At 57.4% G+C, this 17,729-nt stretch overlaps 1 protein-coding gene across 1 annotated transcript; it reads right to left on the minus strand.

Moving 5' to 3' along the window:
- Positions 1–13,762: 13,762 nt before the first annotated feature.
- On the minus strand, positions 13,763–17,490 carry PVALB (parvalbumin). Its single transcript, XM_087813803.1, has 4 exons — positions 17,430–17,490; positions 15,663–15,795; positions 14,364–14,473; positions 13,763–13,824 (listed from the first exon to the last, which is right to left on the minus strand). The coding sequence occupies exons 1-4, from the start codon at positions 17,488–17,490 to the stop codon at positions 13,763–13,765; spliced, it is 366 nt and encodes a 121-aa protein (XP_087669929.1).
- Between the last annotated feature and the right edge of the window lie 239 nt (positions 17,491–17,729).

Raw genomic sequence — 17,729 nt, forward strand, 5'->3', positions numbered from 1 at the left:
GTCACGCCTCATTTGAAGAGATGCCCGAAGTCTCGACCTGAGCTGTGACAGGGCCTGGATCTGGTGGTGGTGGCCAGAGGAAGGGCGAGGGAACTGCGAATGGGGAACTACGTGGGAGGCAGGAGGAGGGCTGGCGATCGACTGTTGGTGTCAGTGTCACCTGCCTTATCCACCCTCTGACCACACTGCTGTTTCCCTCCCTCCCCCACAAGGTGCCCCCACCTTGTCCTGACCTTGTCCTGCCCAGGCTCCAGGTAAATTCTTCCCAAACTGAGGGCCCTGGATCCAATGTTCTGTGCCCCCGGCCGCCCCGCTCTCAAGCACAGTGGGCCGGCCGCTCGCACCACCCTGAGCCGGGACTGCAGTGTGTGGGCTGTCCCCGGGACGTGGGGCCGGGCACACCGAAGGCCACACGGGCCTGCGGGCAGCAGCAGCTGTCACCGTTGTCCTGACCTGCCTTTCTCACAGGCCCTGAACTGGTTTCCAGGGGAGACTTTCTGGCGGCCCAGCCCCGCCCTGTCCTCAATGTCCGAAGTTAAGCCTCCTGAGACCCCACATAAAACCTGGGTCAACCCTGGTGCCGCCTGTTGTCACAAGCGCGTGCGTGCCTGTGCCCCACTCCCGCCTGCCTGCCCAGACCCACCGCCTCTTGCAGACCATCCCGCAGCTCCCCCGGCCTGAGTGCAGCTGAGCCCACGGCGGGGTGTCCCTTCCGGGCCCGCTGCTGCTCTGGTCCAGTTCTGGTCCCCAGGGCCCTCCCACACGGGGGCTGCTGACTGCTCCCCGGGAAGGTAGTCTGTCCAGACCTGCCCCTCCGCCTGAATGCCCCATGAGGTTGCCCACTCGGGGCCTGGACCTCAGGGAGCACCTTCCCTGATGGCCCTGCCAGGGGGACACCTCAGGCCCAAGGAGAGGGTTGAGGGGAACCCTGTGTATGGGGCCTGGAAGGCAGACAGGTGGGAGAACACTGCTTCTGTTCCCACCCCAAGGCCATTGTGGAAAAGAGCAGAAACTCCCCCTCAGGGCTGCCACTGTGTTTGCCACCAAGCTTCCAACCCCACCTCTCATTCCCACTGGGACATTCTCCCCAACTCCCAGTGTGACTGACCCCACTGTCTCCACAGGTGGATGCCCCAGAATGGGTCAGTCAGGGCCCCCATCTGCGACTGGTTTGGGGAGGGACACAGGCCCTGGAGGTGGCTGCGGGAGTTAAGGTCCCGGCTCTCCACTTCCTTGAGATGTGGTCTCTGGCAGACATTTAACCCTCTGGGCCTAAGTTCTCTCATCTGTACAGTGAGGATAATAGCAGAGCTGCTGTGCAGATGGAATCATGGAAATGGCACAGCACAGAGTAAGTGCTCAATCGGCTATTCATGGGACTAAATTTGGGGCTTTTTGAGGGAGGGAGTGGAAAAGGGAAGCTCCTTGCTGTTTACTGGTGCTGCTGAATGTGCCCTGGAGCTGCTGGGGGAATCTCGCTACCGTGAGGGAATCAGCAGAAAGGAGAGCGGTGCTCAGGGATGGGAAAGGACTTGATCCTGATGAAACTTGAGTCCCTTGATCCAGCTGTTCCTGAAGGACTGCCCCTGGACTATTTAGGTACATGACCAATCAAGTCTTTGTTTTTCTTCCTTTTTTGCTTAAGTCACTTAGAGCTGGGTTTTTGTCATTTGTAACAAAGAGTTTTAATGGGTATCCATCCATCTGTCCGTCCGTCCATCCATCCTTCCATCCACAAGTCCTAGTTGTGTGGGCTTAGACTCGTCACTTCCTCTCTCAGGATCTGTAAAATGGGAGTTTCATCACCTCCCTATGGGGTGGTTTCAAGGGTTCATGGGCAACCCATGTGGAGTGGCACGCTCAGTAACAGATGCAGAGGAGGGGCTCAGTAGATTTCTCTCCCATCCCATCTTTTCTTTCTATATCCTGCCCCCACCCCTCATGGTGTATCTGGAAAGCCAAGGCAGGACCCTGCCCCCAACCCCTTTTCCTGGATCCATTCAAGCAGCAGAACCCAATGGGTACAGCCTTTATTGTTTCTCCAGCATTTTCCAGAAGAATGGTGTCATCCGAGGGCCGAAGGAGGACAGGGTGGAGTAAAAAATAACATAAACAAACTGAACAGAAACGCAGGAGGGCAGCAAAGGGGCTGAGATGGGGGGCTGGGGGTAGAGAGGCGGAAGACCTGGGGCAGCCAGAGCCTCTTAGCTTTCAGCCACCAGGGTGGAGAATTCTGCAAAAGAAAATGACAAAGGTGAGTCAGAGGTGGGCAGTGCAGGAGAAACCGGCCACGGCCCGACGCTGGGCCCCTGCCCGGGCTTTCTCCTGGTCCTCACATCTGCTGCAGAAGTCCTGGCGTGATGGAATGAGTGAGTGTGGGGATGAATGAATGAATGAATGAATGGACGAAGCGAGGTGGGAAATGGTGAGCCTACCGTATCTTTCACTTCATGATGCCACGCAGCCCATGGATTAGTAGTAGTATGACAATTATAATAGCAATGCTGATCTTCTGAATGTTTATCACTTGCCAGTCACTATTTTAAGCACTTTATATGCGATATCTTATTTAACTCTGGCACTGATCCTATAATGTGCACTTTATTATTATTTCCACTCTACAGGTGAGGAAAACCAGGCTCAGAGCCCAGCAATTTTTACAAGGTCATACCACTAGTAGAAAGCAGCCAGGATTCAGACTCAGGGCTGTGCCCTCAACTGAGCCCTTTCTTGGCCACCTGTCTGGTTGTTCCCCACCTGCCCAGAGTCACCAGCAGAATCTAAGAAGACACAGACTCCCAGGCCTTGCCTTGGAATTTCTGGCTTAGGAGGCCTGAGAAAGGGATGAGTTATTTTGTTAGAAGGTGGTTCTGGTGAGCAGCCAGGTTCAAGAAACTGTGTGCTCTACATCCTCAGGGGGACAGAGCAGGAGCCTGGAGGACCCTGAGCAAGTGACATCTCCACACAGCTCAGAGGCATGAGTGCACACAGGTACTCAGAGTAAGCTGAGCTCTGCCTTACACAGCTCCTCACTGATCATCACAGTCACTCAAGAAACTGGGACCTATCATCCCCATTTTACAGAAGGAAAATCTAGGGCCCAGAGAGAAGTAACTTTGCAGAGCCTCCAGGCGAAGGGAGGCACAGGGGAGCAGGATATGGTCCCTGCCCCACAGGAGCTTCTGGTCTAGTCAGGAGGAATACAACATGTGGCAGGAAATGCTCCAAGTCTCAAGCATACTGAGGGCCTTGTCACCTCAGGACCTTTGCACCTGCTGCTCCTCCCAGCTGGTACACTCTCTAGACTTTCTCACGGCCAGCTCCTGCTCACTCACCTGGTCTCGGCCCACACGTCACTCCATCGGGCCTTCTCTGACTACTCTGGCAAAAGCAGCAATGCTCTGAGCTGGCACCGCCTTTTAGTATATTCACGGCCCTTACACCCTCGAAGCACTGTTGAGTATTTCTTGTACAGTCCTTGTTGTCTGCCTCCCCCACTGGAACATAGAGCTCCAGAGCCCGCTGGCTGTGCTCACTGCTCCATCCTGCCCCTGGCTCAGTGCCTGGCACTGAGGGGCCACGTGTGTTTGCGAAAGGCTGAGAGAGGCACGGAGACTTCACCGCCATAGGGAGAGGCCCCTTCTATGCAGCAGCAAAACCTTCAGAGGGAAGGTGGCATTTGACAGAGTCCTGTAAGCAGATGCAGGGTCCCATAGCAAAAGCCGAGGGGAAGGGACAGCGGGTGGGGTTCACAGGGCAGGAAATGATGGAGTGTATTTGGGAACAACCTAGTAGCTGGCCTGTCCCGCATATCTAGCTCTGTCACCTATGGGCTGTGTGGCCTGGTCTCTCTGAGCCTCACTGGCACCATTGAACTTAAAGATAGTCAGGAGAGACTTGGTGGCACTCAGGAGGACCTTGGCTCTCACCCTGAGTCCCTGGGCCCCGTTTTCCACGTCCTCTCAGGTGTGGGGTCCTCGCTGTGGTGGTCAGAGGGGTGCTGCCCAGCAGGCAGCTCTCCCGAGACCTTTATTTGACATAAGGGGGCGCAGGGAGCCTCTTCGCCATGGGTTTCCTCCAAGAGACAGGAAAGAGCAAGAAGGAGTTTGCACCCTCTGCCACTCTGTGGCTCTGAGATGCCATGTCCCAGCCTGCCGGAGAGTGGGCCCCCAGGTAAATCCTCACTGCCTCCAGCAAACGCAGTGTCATGGTGTGGGGACAGCGTGGGTGGGGGTGGGGAGCTAGGGTGGCGGGCCGGCCTGGCCCTGTGTGCTGGGAAATGAACCCCCCGGCTGGGGCGTCAGCTCCCCAGTTGTCAGTGGAGAGAAGGGAGGGGCGGGAACAATTCCTTGTGGGAGACGGTGAAAAACTGGACGGCAAGTGGCTTCAAAGGGGCCGGAGGAAATCTCTGGGGCTCCCCGAGCTTTGCCCTGCCTCCCCAGACTCCGGGTGACGCACACATGTGCTTTCCTTTTCACCACTGTACCAGGTCATGTCCCATGCTGGCACGAGGGGGCGCCGGCTGGGACTCTTTGTAAGGCTAGAATTATTTCCAGATAAAAAGTGAAAAAACAAAAAGCAACCAGACCGACATGCTGTCATCATGGAAATAAGCTGGCACTGACCCCTGCCCGGGGAGGGACCTGGGCTCCTCACCTTCGGGTCTGACCTGGGAAATGGACACCACCCTCTCCTGTCCCCAGGCTGTCCCCAAGGACAGGAACGGCAGGTGACCGGATGTGGGGGCCTGGGTATCGACTCAAGGTGGGAGAGTGTGGGGGTCCTCCAGCTGGTTCTGAGACACCCCAGGGTCACGGGCTGGGCGGTACCAGCAAGTGGCAGGGACAGAGCCTGAACACCAAACACTCAAGCATCCTCCCATGGGCCAGGTGGCAAAGCAGTCGCCTTCCCAGCCACGAGCTCCCGCGACCCTGCAGGCGGTTCTCCTGAGATGTCATTTATCATTAGTCCTTTGATTGACATTGTCTATTTTTATAGAGTTTAAAAATTCTAATTTACTTAATGCCTACATGGGAAGCGTGTTGCCTATAAATTAAATTCTCATTAAATTCTCACCACTACGCCACGGAGAGATGCTTTTGTCTGCATGTTACAGATGGGGAAACTGAGGCCCAGGGTGAAGTAGCTGGACCAAGGTCACAGCAAACTTGATTCAAGCTGCGCTCTCGGGCTTCCTTCTTTACCCCAGAGGTTCCCGACCAACTTTGACCTAGTGACACGAGCCAGCTCCAGTGTCGCCACCCCCTTGACTCTGTCATATCAGCCCTTTTTTATTTACTTCCTGGTACTTAGCACTTTCTGGAATGATCTTACTTATGTACTTACTTATTTTTACCAGTTCCCCTTCTAAGATGTAAATCCCAGAGGCCTGTCTTGTTCACCAATGGAGCAGACCTGGCACACGGCAGGTGCCAATAAACAAATGCCAAGTGGAGGGAGGGAGAGAGGGAAGGAAGGATGGAGGGAGGGAGGAAGGGAAGGATTGGGGGATGGAGGGATGGAGGGAGGGGGGATGGGGGAGGGATGGGGGGATGGAGGGAGGGGGGATGGGGAGGGATGGGGGATGGAGGGATGGAGGGATGGAGGGAGGGATGGGGGGGTGGAGGGAGGGATGGGGGATGGAGGGAGGGATGGGGGATGGAGGGATGGGGGATGGGGGAGGGATGGGGGATGGAGGGATGGAGGGATGGAGGGATGGAGGGAGGGATGGGGGGGTGGAGGGAGGGATGGGGGATGGAGGGAGGGATGGGGGATGGAGGGAGGGAGGGAGGGGGGATGGAGGGAGGGAGGGGGGATGGGGAGGGATGGGGAGATGGAGGGAAGGGTGGAGGGAGGGATGGGGGGATGGAGGGAGGGATGGGGGATGGAGGGAAGGGTGAAGGGAGGGATGGGGGATGGAGGGAAGGATGGAGGGAGGGAGGGATAAAGGGAAGGAGGGACGGAGGGAGGGGCGGATGGATGGTGGCTCATGCGTCCTCCTTAGGGGTCACCAAGCACCGACTTTCCTCATATAATTCTCTCAACAGCCCGGAGGTAAGGGGGATGACTGCCATTTTACAGATGGGCAGCGGGAGGCCTGACCAGGTGACGTGTCCATGTCATGTGGAAAATAAGAGGCAGAGGCGGAGGCAGGACTCGGCCCGTGATGTCAGGAACCCCCGACCTGAATGTGGAAAGGCTGTCCCTGATGGGCCAGCGTCCCAGAAGCATGCATTCTCTCCCGCTCCCACCTGCCGTTTAACCTGGAAAACTGGCCCTGGCCGTATACCCTGTCCTTGGGCACAGAGATGCTCTGTCCCGGGACAAAGGAGACATGGCCTGTCCACTAACACCCGCTCATGGGGGGACTGTCAGGAGGGGACTTGGTCCTTCCCGTTTCCGACCTGCGCTGGCCTCCCTGCCCCTCGCCTGATAGATGACAGGCTCTCGCTGCTCCTCAGTAGAGCCAGTGCGTCACCTTCACACTGGGTGGCATTCGGTGCAGAGGGAAGGGGGCCAGGGACCACCGGCCAAGGGACTGCGGGGGGGGGGGGGGGGAGCGGGCACTTTGGAGTCTGACTGGGAGGTGTTTTTGGACCACTGGGGTTTTTAGGAGCCTCTGAAAACAGACCCCTCTGCCCACCCTGGGATCTGCTCGGAAGCAGCCAGCGTAGCACTATGGCCCCGTCCTTGGCTTCTGCAGAGAGCACAGGATCCTAATTTTATCCCCCCAAACCTGGAGGGGGGCGCTTTTTAGACAAATCGAGGGCAGGGGTCACCTCTTGGGCTCGGTGTGCATCTCCCTCAGGGCAGAGCTCTTCGGAACCAGCCGTTTATGAACAGCACTCCTATCAGAAAGGGTCTCCTCTGGAATGTGCATCCCTCCTTAGAGAAAACAAGTGAGCAAACATACAAGACCCTAAACGTCTCCATCCCCTGGTTCGGCAGTAGGGTGGCGGGCTGGGGAATGGGACATCGGAGGAGGGGATTCCAGCCTTGGCTCTGCCATCACTCATGCCCCTGGACAAGACCCTCACCCTTCCAGGTCTTGGTTTTCTGATCCGTGCAGTGTTGGGTCCAGAGGATGCCTTTCTCACTCTCCCACAGTGTTTGGAGCAACTAGGAGTCAACTCCGAGTCCACATGTCTTGTTTCTGTGACCTTGGACCAAACACTTCACCTCGCTGTGCCTCAGCTTCCCCATCTGTAGAACGGTGCTCCTTGGGTGGGTCTGAGGGACCAGCAGGCCTGATCCACAGCCAGCACCCAGCGTTTGGTAGCACTTGTTATCAAGATGCTTCTAGAGTTCCAGCTCCCTCAAAACCAAGCCTATGAATGCCTGGCTGCTGCCTGGCATGGACTCTGCCAATGGCCATAACCTTTGTTTCCTGGCCTCGGTGCTGTCCCCACCATTTCTTGTCCCTGCCTGGCACCTGTGTACAATCTTCCCGCAGCCCTGGAGCTGAGTCTGAATCTTGGTCTATCACTTCCTGGCTAGGTGGCCTTTGGTCGCTGCTTTCCTCTCCCAGCCTCAGTTTTCTTATCTGTAAAGCCTACTGCATGGCTATTGGGAAGACCAGCTAAGCGAACAGAAAGGGCCTGGCCCACAGCATGTGCTCTGTATGTGTTAGTCCCTCCTCCCGTGGGTCTCCTCAGCACAACTGACGCAGGCTGGAGCTCAGAAATAACAACAGTAATAACCACGCGAATCCTGAAACTGGACAAGGAAGATGTAAACTGATAGAGGGCGTGGGAAGCCTAAAGAGCAAGCAGCTGGCCTGGTGGCCGTTCCTGCCATTATCTATCCTACCAGAGTTAGGGTCCCCCCTCCGGCGTGCCTACGTGGAAACTCAGTCTCTGACCCTCAGTTTCCACATCTGTAAAATGGGGATCTGGCAGTATCTCTTACGGCTATGGTGAGGGCTACCTGGGAGAATGGATGAGAAGTGCCTTGGACAATGCCTGGCACAAAGAGAGCACAATGAAATCAAGATTGTTGAGGGAGAGCATTTCCTCCCGTCAGGATATAAGCGCAGCCCTTCCCTTGCAGGGGGAGCCTCAGGCGAGGCCCCTGGGGCCGGCTCACTGGTTTTTCCATCAGCAGATCACAGGAGATGGGCGGTGGGGAGGGGGGTGAGGCGCAGCAGACACAGGGGCAGAGGATGAGAGGACGCAGTTCTTTCCCAGGGGAAACTGAAATGAGCCTAATTAGGTCTGTCAAGTCCCGAGTGCTGTGGGGATTGGACAAATTTAGAAGCCATTGACAGGTGAGACCAGCACCCGCTGATAGCCCACAGGCCGGAGTGAAACTGAGATGGACATTGAGTCAGCGCCTGGAAGGCTCTTTCCTTCCCTCTGTTGTGATGACCAGGACGGAGGCACCGACCTTCTGGTTTATCACCTCGCCTCTAAATAGCTCCCGGGCTGGGTTTCTTATAAATTGCTATTGCAAACAGGGATCACTTTCTGAACCCAGGAGACAGGGGAGGCAGGGCCATCCGGGGTCATACCAGATGGCCTACAAGGAGCCTTCGTCAACAATTCTGGGGTCCCAGGCTGTGCCAGTCACTGCCCTGTGTATCATCCCATGTCATCCTCCCCACTCTCTTATCCCCATTTTACTTACAGGGAAACTGAGGCTGAGAGCCACTTAGCCAGGAAGATTCTAAGTTAGGCTGGCTCAGGCCAGGGTGCGTCTCCTCAGACTGTTGCTGACCGGCCCTGGGTCTGCCTGAAGCTGTGACCCCGATGTGGAGAGGGGTCCCTGGCGAGGGCCAGTCCTCTCCCTCCTCGCGAGTGCTCCTGTTTGCAGGGGGGCTACGTAAGGGGCGCCGCGCTCTCCCTCTGCGAAATTATCTGCTGCAGCGGGAGGCCGGGCCTGGGGAGGTCGAGCGGGAATCAAAGCCATCGTCTTGCTAAGCACAGGAGCCATCTATAGCCCGGGCGCCCCAGCTCGGCCTGGGGACGAGGGGCAGTCAGGAGACCTGGTTCCATCCAACCAAGGGTTCGCCCAGTGGCTTTGGCACTTAATATCTGCTGGCCTCAGTTTCCACATGTCTCAGGGCGGATTGTAGACCTTATCGGGCTGGCTGGGGATGCAATGAGATGGGACAGAACACTGTGCACGGCGGGGCTCTGCCACCAGGGCTGCAGGTGGCCTGACGCACATGCTGCCGGCCGGGAAACCCAATCCCAGGGGGGCCGAGGGCTGGAATTACAGGGCGGGGAGGGGGGCTCCTTCCATCTCTCCGTCTCACTTCCCTCTTGTCAGACTGGATTTCCTTTCCTTTGAGGACTGGTGTGCCACCACTTCCACGGGTCTCGAGGTGGCTTACAAGAGAAAGCACCCACATAAAATAAAAGGAACCATTTCCAGGCCCCTCACTGAGTTCACGCTACAGCCCCCTGAGGGGGGTTGTGTATCCCCACTTTGGGTTGTAGCTTCTGCCTGACTTAGGTGCTCCAGCCCCAGGCTTCCTCCCTCACTCCACCTCCCATGTTCAATAGGCTCCTTAAGGGTAAAAGAACAGATTTTGCCAGAAGGAAGCAGAAAAGACGGAGGCCTTGAGGCCCGTGGATGGAGCAGACTCTGATGGTTAGGCCATAATTATGACCACATTTTTTAGCAACGGAAGCAAAACACAAACCAGTCTCTTGCGTTAAAACAGGCCTGAAGTATAGGAAAGGGGATCGGGTTTCAGGGGACGGAGGATCTGTGCGTGTGTGTGTGTGTGTGTGTGTACGGGGCCTGCACGCCTTGTCTACAGGATGAGGGGAGGGGGAGTGAGGTATCTGGAGTCAGAGTGTCAAGGTTTGAATAGCTCGGGCCTCAATGCTGAGCGGCCATGTGATCCTCGGCAAGTCCCCCCACTTCCCTGAGCCTTGGTTTCCTTGTCTGTGCAGCTATTGTGAGGACTGACCCAGCTAAAAGGGGAGGCCTGTGTGCAGTCCCCAGTGCATGGGAAGTGCCACACAGACGGTAACCGCTGTCCCTGTCTGCCTGCAAGGTCCATGTGCAGGCACCCGGTGTGGAGAGCCCGGGTTGGGGACGCATGGCAGTGTGACAGGCAGAGTGGCAGAGGGTCCTGGCTGGACCTGCGAGCCCCAATCCTGGCTCTGTTACTGAGTGGCCCTGGGCATGTTACCCTCAGCGCCTTAGTTTCCTCGTTTGTAAACCGGGAAGAGCAATGGCACTTACTTTCCAGGATTATTGAAAGGTAGTGTGGCCCCCGGATTATCAGCACCACCCAGGGCCTTGGAAATGCACCCTTGTGGGCCCCACCCATACCTAAAGAATCAGAAACTCCTGTGCTGAGGAACGCTCCGGGTGATTCCAACTTGGGACCCACCATTGCTCAGGACAAGCACTTGAGAAGGAAGCTGCCACTTGGTGTCGTCTGCTATTTGTGCCCAGAATTTGCCACTGAAGTTGGGTTTGGGAGCAACTTCCACCTCTGTTCAGCTTCTGCTTTTCTGCCTCAAAACCTGCCTTTACCAGCACTGCACTTGGGTGGCCTCAAGAATCGATCGACCACATCAATAAATATCTGAGATTCCTGGAACTAGTTGCCCAGAGACAGGAATGCAAAGGGTTATTATTAGAACTTTGTCTTTCTGTTCCCTCCCTCAATCTGGGACCCTAAAGGACACAGTAAATATCACCCACCTCCAGAAGGGCAGATGGTGCTGGAGATGGGGGCAGTGCCTGCATCTAGAACCCCCAGTGCCAGCTACACTAAGCCCCCCACCCCCACGGGCCTCCAGCTTTAGCCTGCAGACCGCCCCCAACGCACCGCACTCCCTCAGCATCGCGTCCCAGAGCTGGACACATGTTCGTCCGCTCAATCGCTCAATCATTCATTCGACAAACTTCTCTTGTTCCCCTACTATGTGCCAGGCCCTTTTCTAGGTGCTGGGTTCAGAACTGAACAAAACAAAGTTCCCGCTTTCGTGGGGCTGACATGCGAGTGAGGGAGACAGAAGCAAGCACTGAATTAGTGGCTAAGTCACCTTATGGTAGAAGCTCATTAGGCTCCGAATGGACGAAGCAGGCATGTGCTTGGGACCTAGACAGCCCCGAACTCAGATCCTGGCCTTGTCATTTCCTAGGCGGGAAGTTTAGGCAAACTCAGCCCCTGTGAGCCTCAGTGTCTTCATCTATAAATGGGGATAGTAATAGCATCCACCTCAAAGACAGCTGGGAAGACTCAATGAGTAAGATGCTAAGCACTGTGCCCGGAGCACAGTGAGTGCTCCATGAAGCTAAACGTTGTTGTTACCATTGTTCAAGTGGCACAGCCGAGCCCAAGAGCCGAGCTGGGCCTCTTCTAGAGGTTTGTTCACTGGGACACCCACGGAGTCCCCAGAGCTGTAAGGGATCCCAGTGATTGGCCGGTGATTTGACTCCTGATTTTAGCAAACAGGCACGTGAAGGTCAGAGGGATTCTGTGACTCGACCCAGGTCCCACCAGGAGTTGAAAGCATCCAGCAGGTGGGAGGGCTCAGACCCTTCAGCCCTTAGAGGGAGCGCGCAGCCAAGCAGGGTGCCTGAAATAGAACCGCCTGGGCCCGCAGTGGCTCTGCCTCCCGCCTCGCTGCCTGCTGGGCATCACCGCACCCATCCCTCTCATCACTCTCCGAAAAAAGCACTGTTTGGGGGTGTCAGTGGGGAGGGGGAGGCAGACACATCTTTTCACCACAAAAGGGGGGCCCCACTGCCTCAGGGTGACCTGCTCTCACTGCTCATTTCATCTCTTGCCCCCCACCCTGCTGTGTTTTGCCCTGACCCCCACACCTTCACCACGTTGGCCTGAGCCTGCACTGTGCTTGCAGTCAGCCCTGGGTTTGAATCCACTGTCACCTTGGGCACTGGAGCTGCTTTCTGTATCTACACTTGTCCTCTGTAATCTCAAGGTCAAATGAGGTGACGTTTGTACAGACCCCAGCAAGGGGCTCGGTGCACATTACATACCCTGGTAACACTTCTGTGGGCAAATCCCACCCAGGATATATCAGCCACCTTGCCTCTTTCTAAACAGGCCCCAGACTCCCCTTCCTTGGTGCCTTTGCCGGCGCCAACACCTTGCCTGGACCTCCCTCTCCTGCCCTCCCAGCCTGCGGCATCCCTGCCCACAGCCCCCAGACCTGCCCAGGCCTCTCCCTCTCCACAGAGCTGTCTGCACCTCCCAGCCCCTGCCGGCTGTTACCGTTCGTTTGTGTGTATACACAGAGCTGTAAGCAACGTGCAAATACAACAGAAGCAGTATCTCAGTGCCGTTTGTTGAGCACTTACTATGTGCTGGGCACTGCACTCAGCACTCCATACACCATGTCATGGACGCCTCACAATCCCAGCGAGGTATGTATTCTCGTGCCCCATTTATAGATGAAGAAACTGGGGCTCAGGGCTGCTGAGCCACTGCTCAGGGGCACCCTGCCAGGAGATGGGGCCTCTGGGAGTTGGGCCTAATTCAACTTTACCTCCCCCACTGTCCGGCACAGGGTTGCTACCCAGGCACCATTTGTTGGAAGAGTTTGGTAAGCTTTTTAAGATCGCAGGGAGGGAGGGAGGGAATCAAGGAAGCAGGCCAGGATCTGGCCTGGTTTTTCTTCATCATTTAGGTTGTTGGTGAGCAGCCAGCCATGAAGACCTGCCTAGGGCCTCTGAGCTGTGGCACATGGGCTGAAAATAAAAATTAAAGTGGAAGGCAGGTCTGGAGGCCTGGGGTGGGTCAGGGCAGGCTCCGGGGGAGCTATCTGATAAGTGGTGTGGTGGATGGGGGTGCGGGAGGGAGATGGGCCACTTACTGGAGTCACCGGGACCAGCCACCGATTTCTCTCCAGCAGTTTCCATTCCAGCTTCTTTAAACCCCCTCCCTCCTTCCCAGCCACAGAAAGGGCAGCTGTCATCACCAGGCTAGGCAATCGCCGCAGCTGACCTTGCTGGAGGTTCTCTATTCTTGCTTCTGACATAAAACTTTAATAAACTACACCCACGTTCAGAAGCAATTTCTGTCTATAGCCACTTAATTTTCACACCGAGCCCGAGCGGGTCGTAGGATAAAACTGTGCGCCCTATTTGTCTGGCAAATGGAACCTAAGTGCGGCCAAGGTCACGGCTGGTGAAGGGCAGAGAGGAAGCAGAGCGTGGGGCCTGGATGTCACGCTTGGGCAACAGATGCTTAAGTGCCTGCTCTGGGTCAGGTGCGGGCTAGATACTGAGGGTAAAACGGTGGATACAGTTAACAAGCGCGTTACGGGGCTTTCTCTGTGCCCGGCCTTATCCCAGACACTTCACACACTGACACATCTAATCCTCAGGACAAGCCTACGAGACCAGAACTATCATCACCCTCAGTGCAGAGATGGGAACACCGAGGCCCCGAGTCACACAGCTGGAAAGCTGCAGAGCTGGGATCTGACCCCAGACAGCCTGGACCTAGAGGCCTCCTCGAGGTTTTCACTTAGCCCGGCGGAAAAGACAATCGCAGGAGCAGGTGTCGCATAGCACGCTAAAGGCCTGGTTCGAAATCCCTGCCCCACCGCTTATGTCCTGGCCCCTTGAACAGGCTGAGGCACCTCGAGCTCAGTTTGCCCCCCTGCAAAACTGAGATGACGCCCAAGGACGCCGAGATGCTGAGGAAGAGCGGGGCGCAGGGAGCGCTGGGGAGTGGGCTCCATCTGAATGGGGGGTGCGAGGTGCTGGACCACCAGCCCCTCACCTGCTCCGAGCGCCAAGCTTGGAAAGCGGGCTATCCCGTCCCCTAATTCCCAGCCAGCCCCTGGCGGCCTGTTTTTCCTGGCTCGCCTACAATGCTGGAATGGTCTGTTGGGGTGAAGCCAAGACGGGTTTGAGACCTGATGTTACAGGATACCCCGACAAGATGTTGAGGAGGGCAGGCGATAAGGAATTTCCATCCCTGGACTCTGAGAACGTGAGAGCCGGCAGGGTCCTTGGGGATCAGCTGGCCTCGTCTCCTCGGGTTACAGATCGGAGACTGAGGCCCAGAGAGGGAGAGCGAATCCCGAAGGTCACGCAGCCAGTGTGGACAGAGCCGGGTCAAAACCCAGGGGAAAGTGCCGGCAAAGTTCGGGGAAATTTCCCAAATTCTCCTGGATTCCTTCCCTACCTTGTGGGGAATCTGCCCCTTCGGCATTGTTCAAATTTAGAAAAAATACCCAGTGTTACTTTGCCTGGCTGTGCATGACAGAACCCTCAGGCCGCACAGATTGCCTTTTTCCTTCGCTCTTGGGAGCTGCGCGACCTCTCTTCTCCCTTTCATGTGACAGACATAGCTCTAGGCTTTTAGCATCCAGACATCCCAAGATCCTGATGTGCTCGGGCCCCAGGACGTGGCCACTCACCATCGACCCCAATCTTGCCGTCCCCATCCTTGTCGCCAGCGGCCAGCAGTGTCTTGGTTTCTGTAGCAGACAGGTCCCTGGCATCTGCAGAGAAGCCCTTCAGGATGGATCTGGGAAGAAAAGCCAGGGAGGGAGTCAGGTCAAGGTCACCTTGCAGGAACTCTGTAGGGATGGTGGGCTGGCATCTGCTCAGGGGAAGTGGGCAGCTGGGCCAGGCGGCTGCGCTGGGCAGGGCGGCCCGGCTATGGCGGTCCTTCCCGGCGGGCGCGGGAAGGGCAGGCTGTCCTCAGTGGTGGCTGACCTCACTTCAGGCAGGGCACCTGCACTTGTTTATTTATTCAGCCAACACAACTAACACAAAAGTATCCTCTCTGTGCCGGGGCCATGCTGGAAACGGGGCACAGAGATGATCCCAGGAAACCGCCTGAAAAGACGCGGAGGGGTTCCGGTGCTCTGAGAGAGCGCACAGTGTGGTGGACGCGGTGAGGTGACGGATGCGGTGATGGGAAGCGGAGGGGGTGTCGGAGGAGGCAGCCATCACACCTGGATGAGGGGACGAGCCTGGAGGACAGGTGGCGGTCAGCCTGCGTGCGTGTGTGCGTGTGTGTGTGTGTGTGTGTCTGCACGCGCGCACTGGGCATGGGTGGACAGACAGAGGGCATCCTTGCGAGATGGTTGGGGGCAAGACTGGATGGATGGGGACACCCTCAGTTGAAAGGCTCCTCTCTACCCCACCACCCTTCTCTTCCTGACAAAATTCAAGGTGGCCTTGGCCAGAAGGTGACATAGGACACAGCTGGGTCGGCAGACAGGGGCCAGGTGGCCAAGAGGGTTATGGTGAAAGGTTCCTTGGCTGGTGCCACTTTGCATTTTCCTTGTCATGATCTTCTCCTTCTTTGCTTTGCTCCCTGGACTCCTGACCCCCAAAGCTGGTTCTGCAACCCCAACTTACCCAGAAGCTGCTCCAGCCGCCTGGGACAGAGCGTGGGGGTGACAGGATGGCGGAAAGCGCCTCTTAGACAGACAAAAATCAATGGAACACTCAGGCTGCTGCTGTCTGTCTTGCCCGCGGTGTTAGGCAGGGAAAATGGCCTCTTGAATTGTGTTAAATTATTAAGTAGCATCATTGCATTAGCAATATTAAGTAGCTATAATTTAACCTCGTTAGGCGACGCTTTTTTGCCTCCCTGGGGCAACGGTGGTCAGGCAGGTGCAGACCTGGCCGGAATTTGGAGGCGAGAGTCCCAACCCCCTCCCTCTCCCGAGCCTCAGGCCGCAGCCCTGCCGGCCTCAGTTTACCCCAGCTCGTCCTCCTCGATGAAGCCACTCTTGTCCTTGTCCAGGATGTGGAAGACCTTCCTCACGTCATCCGCGCTCTTCTTCTTGAGCCCCACCATCTGGAAGAACTTTTTGTGGTCGAAGGAGTCGGCAGCTGCGGGGGTGGAGGGAAGCGGTTGAAATGCAGACGGACAAGGGGCAGCAGGGAAGGGGGAGGGCAGGTCACAGAATTTGTCCACGGACTCCCCTGTGCCAGCCCTGGGGGACCAGGGGATATGCTTCCATGGGACTCCCCTGTGCCAGCCCTGGGGGACCAGGGGATATGCCTCCATGGGACTCCCCTGTGCCAGCCCTGGGGGACCAGGGGGTACACCTCCATGGGAGGGCTGAGGGGTGCCAGGCCAGAGAGGGTCTTTGCCCAAGGTCACGTAGCTAGAGGTGGAAGAGGGGAGTTGAGCCCAGATCTCCCGGCTCCCCAGCCTGCCCCAGGCTCTGGGCCCTCAGCTGGGGAGGGGAGGCCTCTGAGGGCAGAGGGGTGGCCTGGCCGGGAAGCCTTGTGGGTGATGCTGAGCGGAGCGGGAGGGGGAAATGGAGCACATGTGAACCGGTGTGTGCATTTTGGGGATGGGGAGTGGGCAAAGGGTGGGGGAAGAGGGAACCTTTTCCTTGGCCACAGATCGTGGTGCCAGAAAATCAACACAGAGGACAAATTTCTCTCAAGGTTACAAGGTGGGAGGAGGAAGGGGAGGGCCCAGAAAGCCTGGCTTTGCTGCAGAAATTGATTCTGGTGGGAACTGGGGGTGTTAGAAGGCCCCCCAGGAATTCCCAGTTCAGTTTCTTGTGAGAGGGAGCCAGGTGTGTGGAGGAGAAGTGGGTGGGTTATCCCAACACCCTGGGAGGGTGGCTTTCCCCAGCTTCTCCATGCCCAGGGGAGGAGGCACCCAGCAGCAAGGAAATGGGGTCCCCTTCCCAATTTTCTATGTCCAGAGCTGCTTTTTAAGGACACCCGGGAGAGGGCACAGTGGTAGATGGAGTAACTTATGTAGGGGGGGCAGGGGGTCCCCTTGAGAGTCATGTTCTCCCCCCTTCACCCAGCGCTGACACTAGGGTGGGGGACCAAGACCCAGGTCTAACCCCACTGGTGCCTGCTAGGTGACCTTGGGCGAGTTTCTGACTCTCTCCCAGTCTCAGTTTCTCCCATCTGGGTGATGGGAGGGAGGAAGAGAGGCGGCTAAAAGCACTCAGGTCCCGGGCTGCTCAGAAAGGAGAGGCTGCCGCTCCCCTCCCTGGGCAGCGAGGGCTGGAAGTTGCAGCCCAGGGACACCCAGGGGTTGGGCAGAGCAGAGCGGAGCACCAGCTTTGGGAAGGTCACCACCCTCTCCGGTCTTTGGAAAGAGGCTCCGAGCCAGGGGCTGGGGGTTCGGACAGTGGTGGGGCCAGCCCTGCCCCGCTGGGCATGAAGAGCCCTGCACACAGTGGGGGTCTCGGTCAGGGTGGCAGAGAAGGCGTGCATGCCCGCAGCCCCTCCACGTGCTAAAGGGGAGGTCCCGAGCGCCCGCCAGGACCCTGGTCCCTTCCTTGGTCCCGGACCCCAGCCCTCCCAGCCTTTGGCACCCACAAGTTTTCGTTTGCTCGGGCAGGGTGCACGGCCTCCCCACCCGATCCAAGTCCCGCCCGGACAAGTTTGGAAAACGAGGACCCCCACTCTCCGCCCCTGAGGGGTGCGGGGGCCGGGGTGGCAGATGGGGGCAGGGGGCTGGGGAGGGGAGGGGGGAGCGCGCTGCTCACCGGCAAAGGCCCCCAGCGCCTTCTTGATGTCCTCAACGCTGAGCAAGTCTGTCATCGACATCCTGCAACTGTTTGAGCGGGCAGAGCAAGTGCGAAAAGATTAAAAAGTGCTTTTCTCATCATTTCTGCTCATATGACCGGCGCTGCAGTGCTGTGCGCCCGGCGCACGCGGGCAGCCTGGCGCGGGGCCAGGGGGCGCGGGACGGGCGCGCGGCCAGAGCTGCTCTGTCCCGCCACGCGTCCCGCCCGGTCCCCGCCACGCCCCAGCCAGGGGTCCTTCCCACCCCAGGGGCTGCGCCC

The sequence above is a fragment of the Miniopterus natalensis genome, chromosome 2 (assembly GCF_054644295.1).
Source record: "Miniopterus natalensis isolate mMinNat1 chromosome 2, mMinNat1.hap1, whole genome shotgun sequence".
Taxonomy (NCBI): domain Eukaryota; kingdom Metazoa; phylum Chordata; class Mammalia; order Chiroptera; family Miniopteridae; genus Miniopterus; species Miniopterus natalensis.

Excerpts from the sequence above, each read along its gene's own strand:
- PVALB (XM_087813803.1), bottom strand. The coding sequence starts at position 17,490 with ATGTCGATGACAGACTTGCTCAGCGTTGAGGACATCAAGAAGGCGCTG. Across the intron at positions 14,474-15,662 it reads ATCGAGGAGGACGAGCTGGG|ATCCATCCTGAAGGGCTTCT; the intron begins GTAAACTGAGGC and ends TTTTCTTCCCAG. Across the intron at positions 13,825-14,363 it reads CGGCAAGATTGGGGTCGATG|ACCATTCCAGCATTGTAGGC; the intron begins GTGAGTGGCCAC and ends TCACCCCAACAG.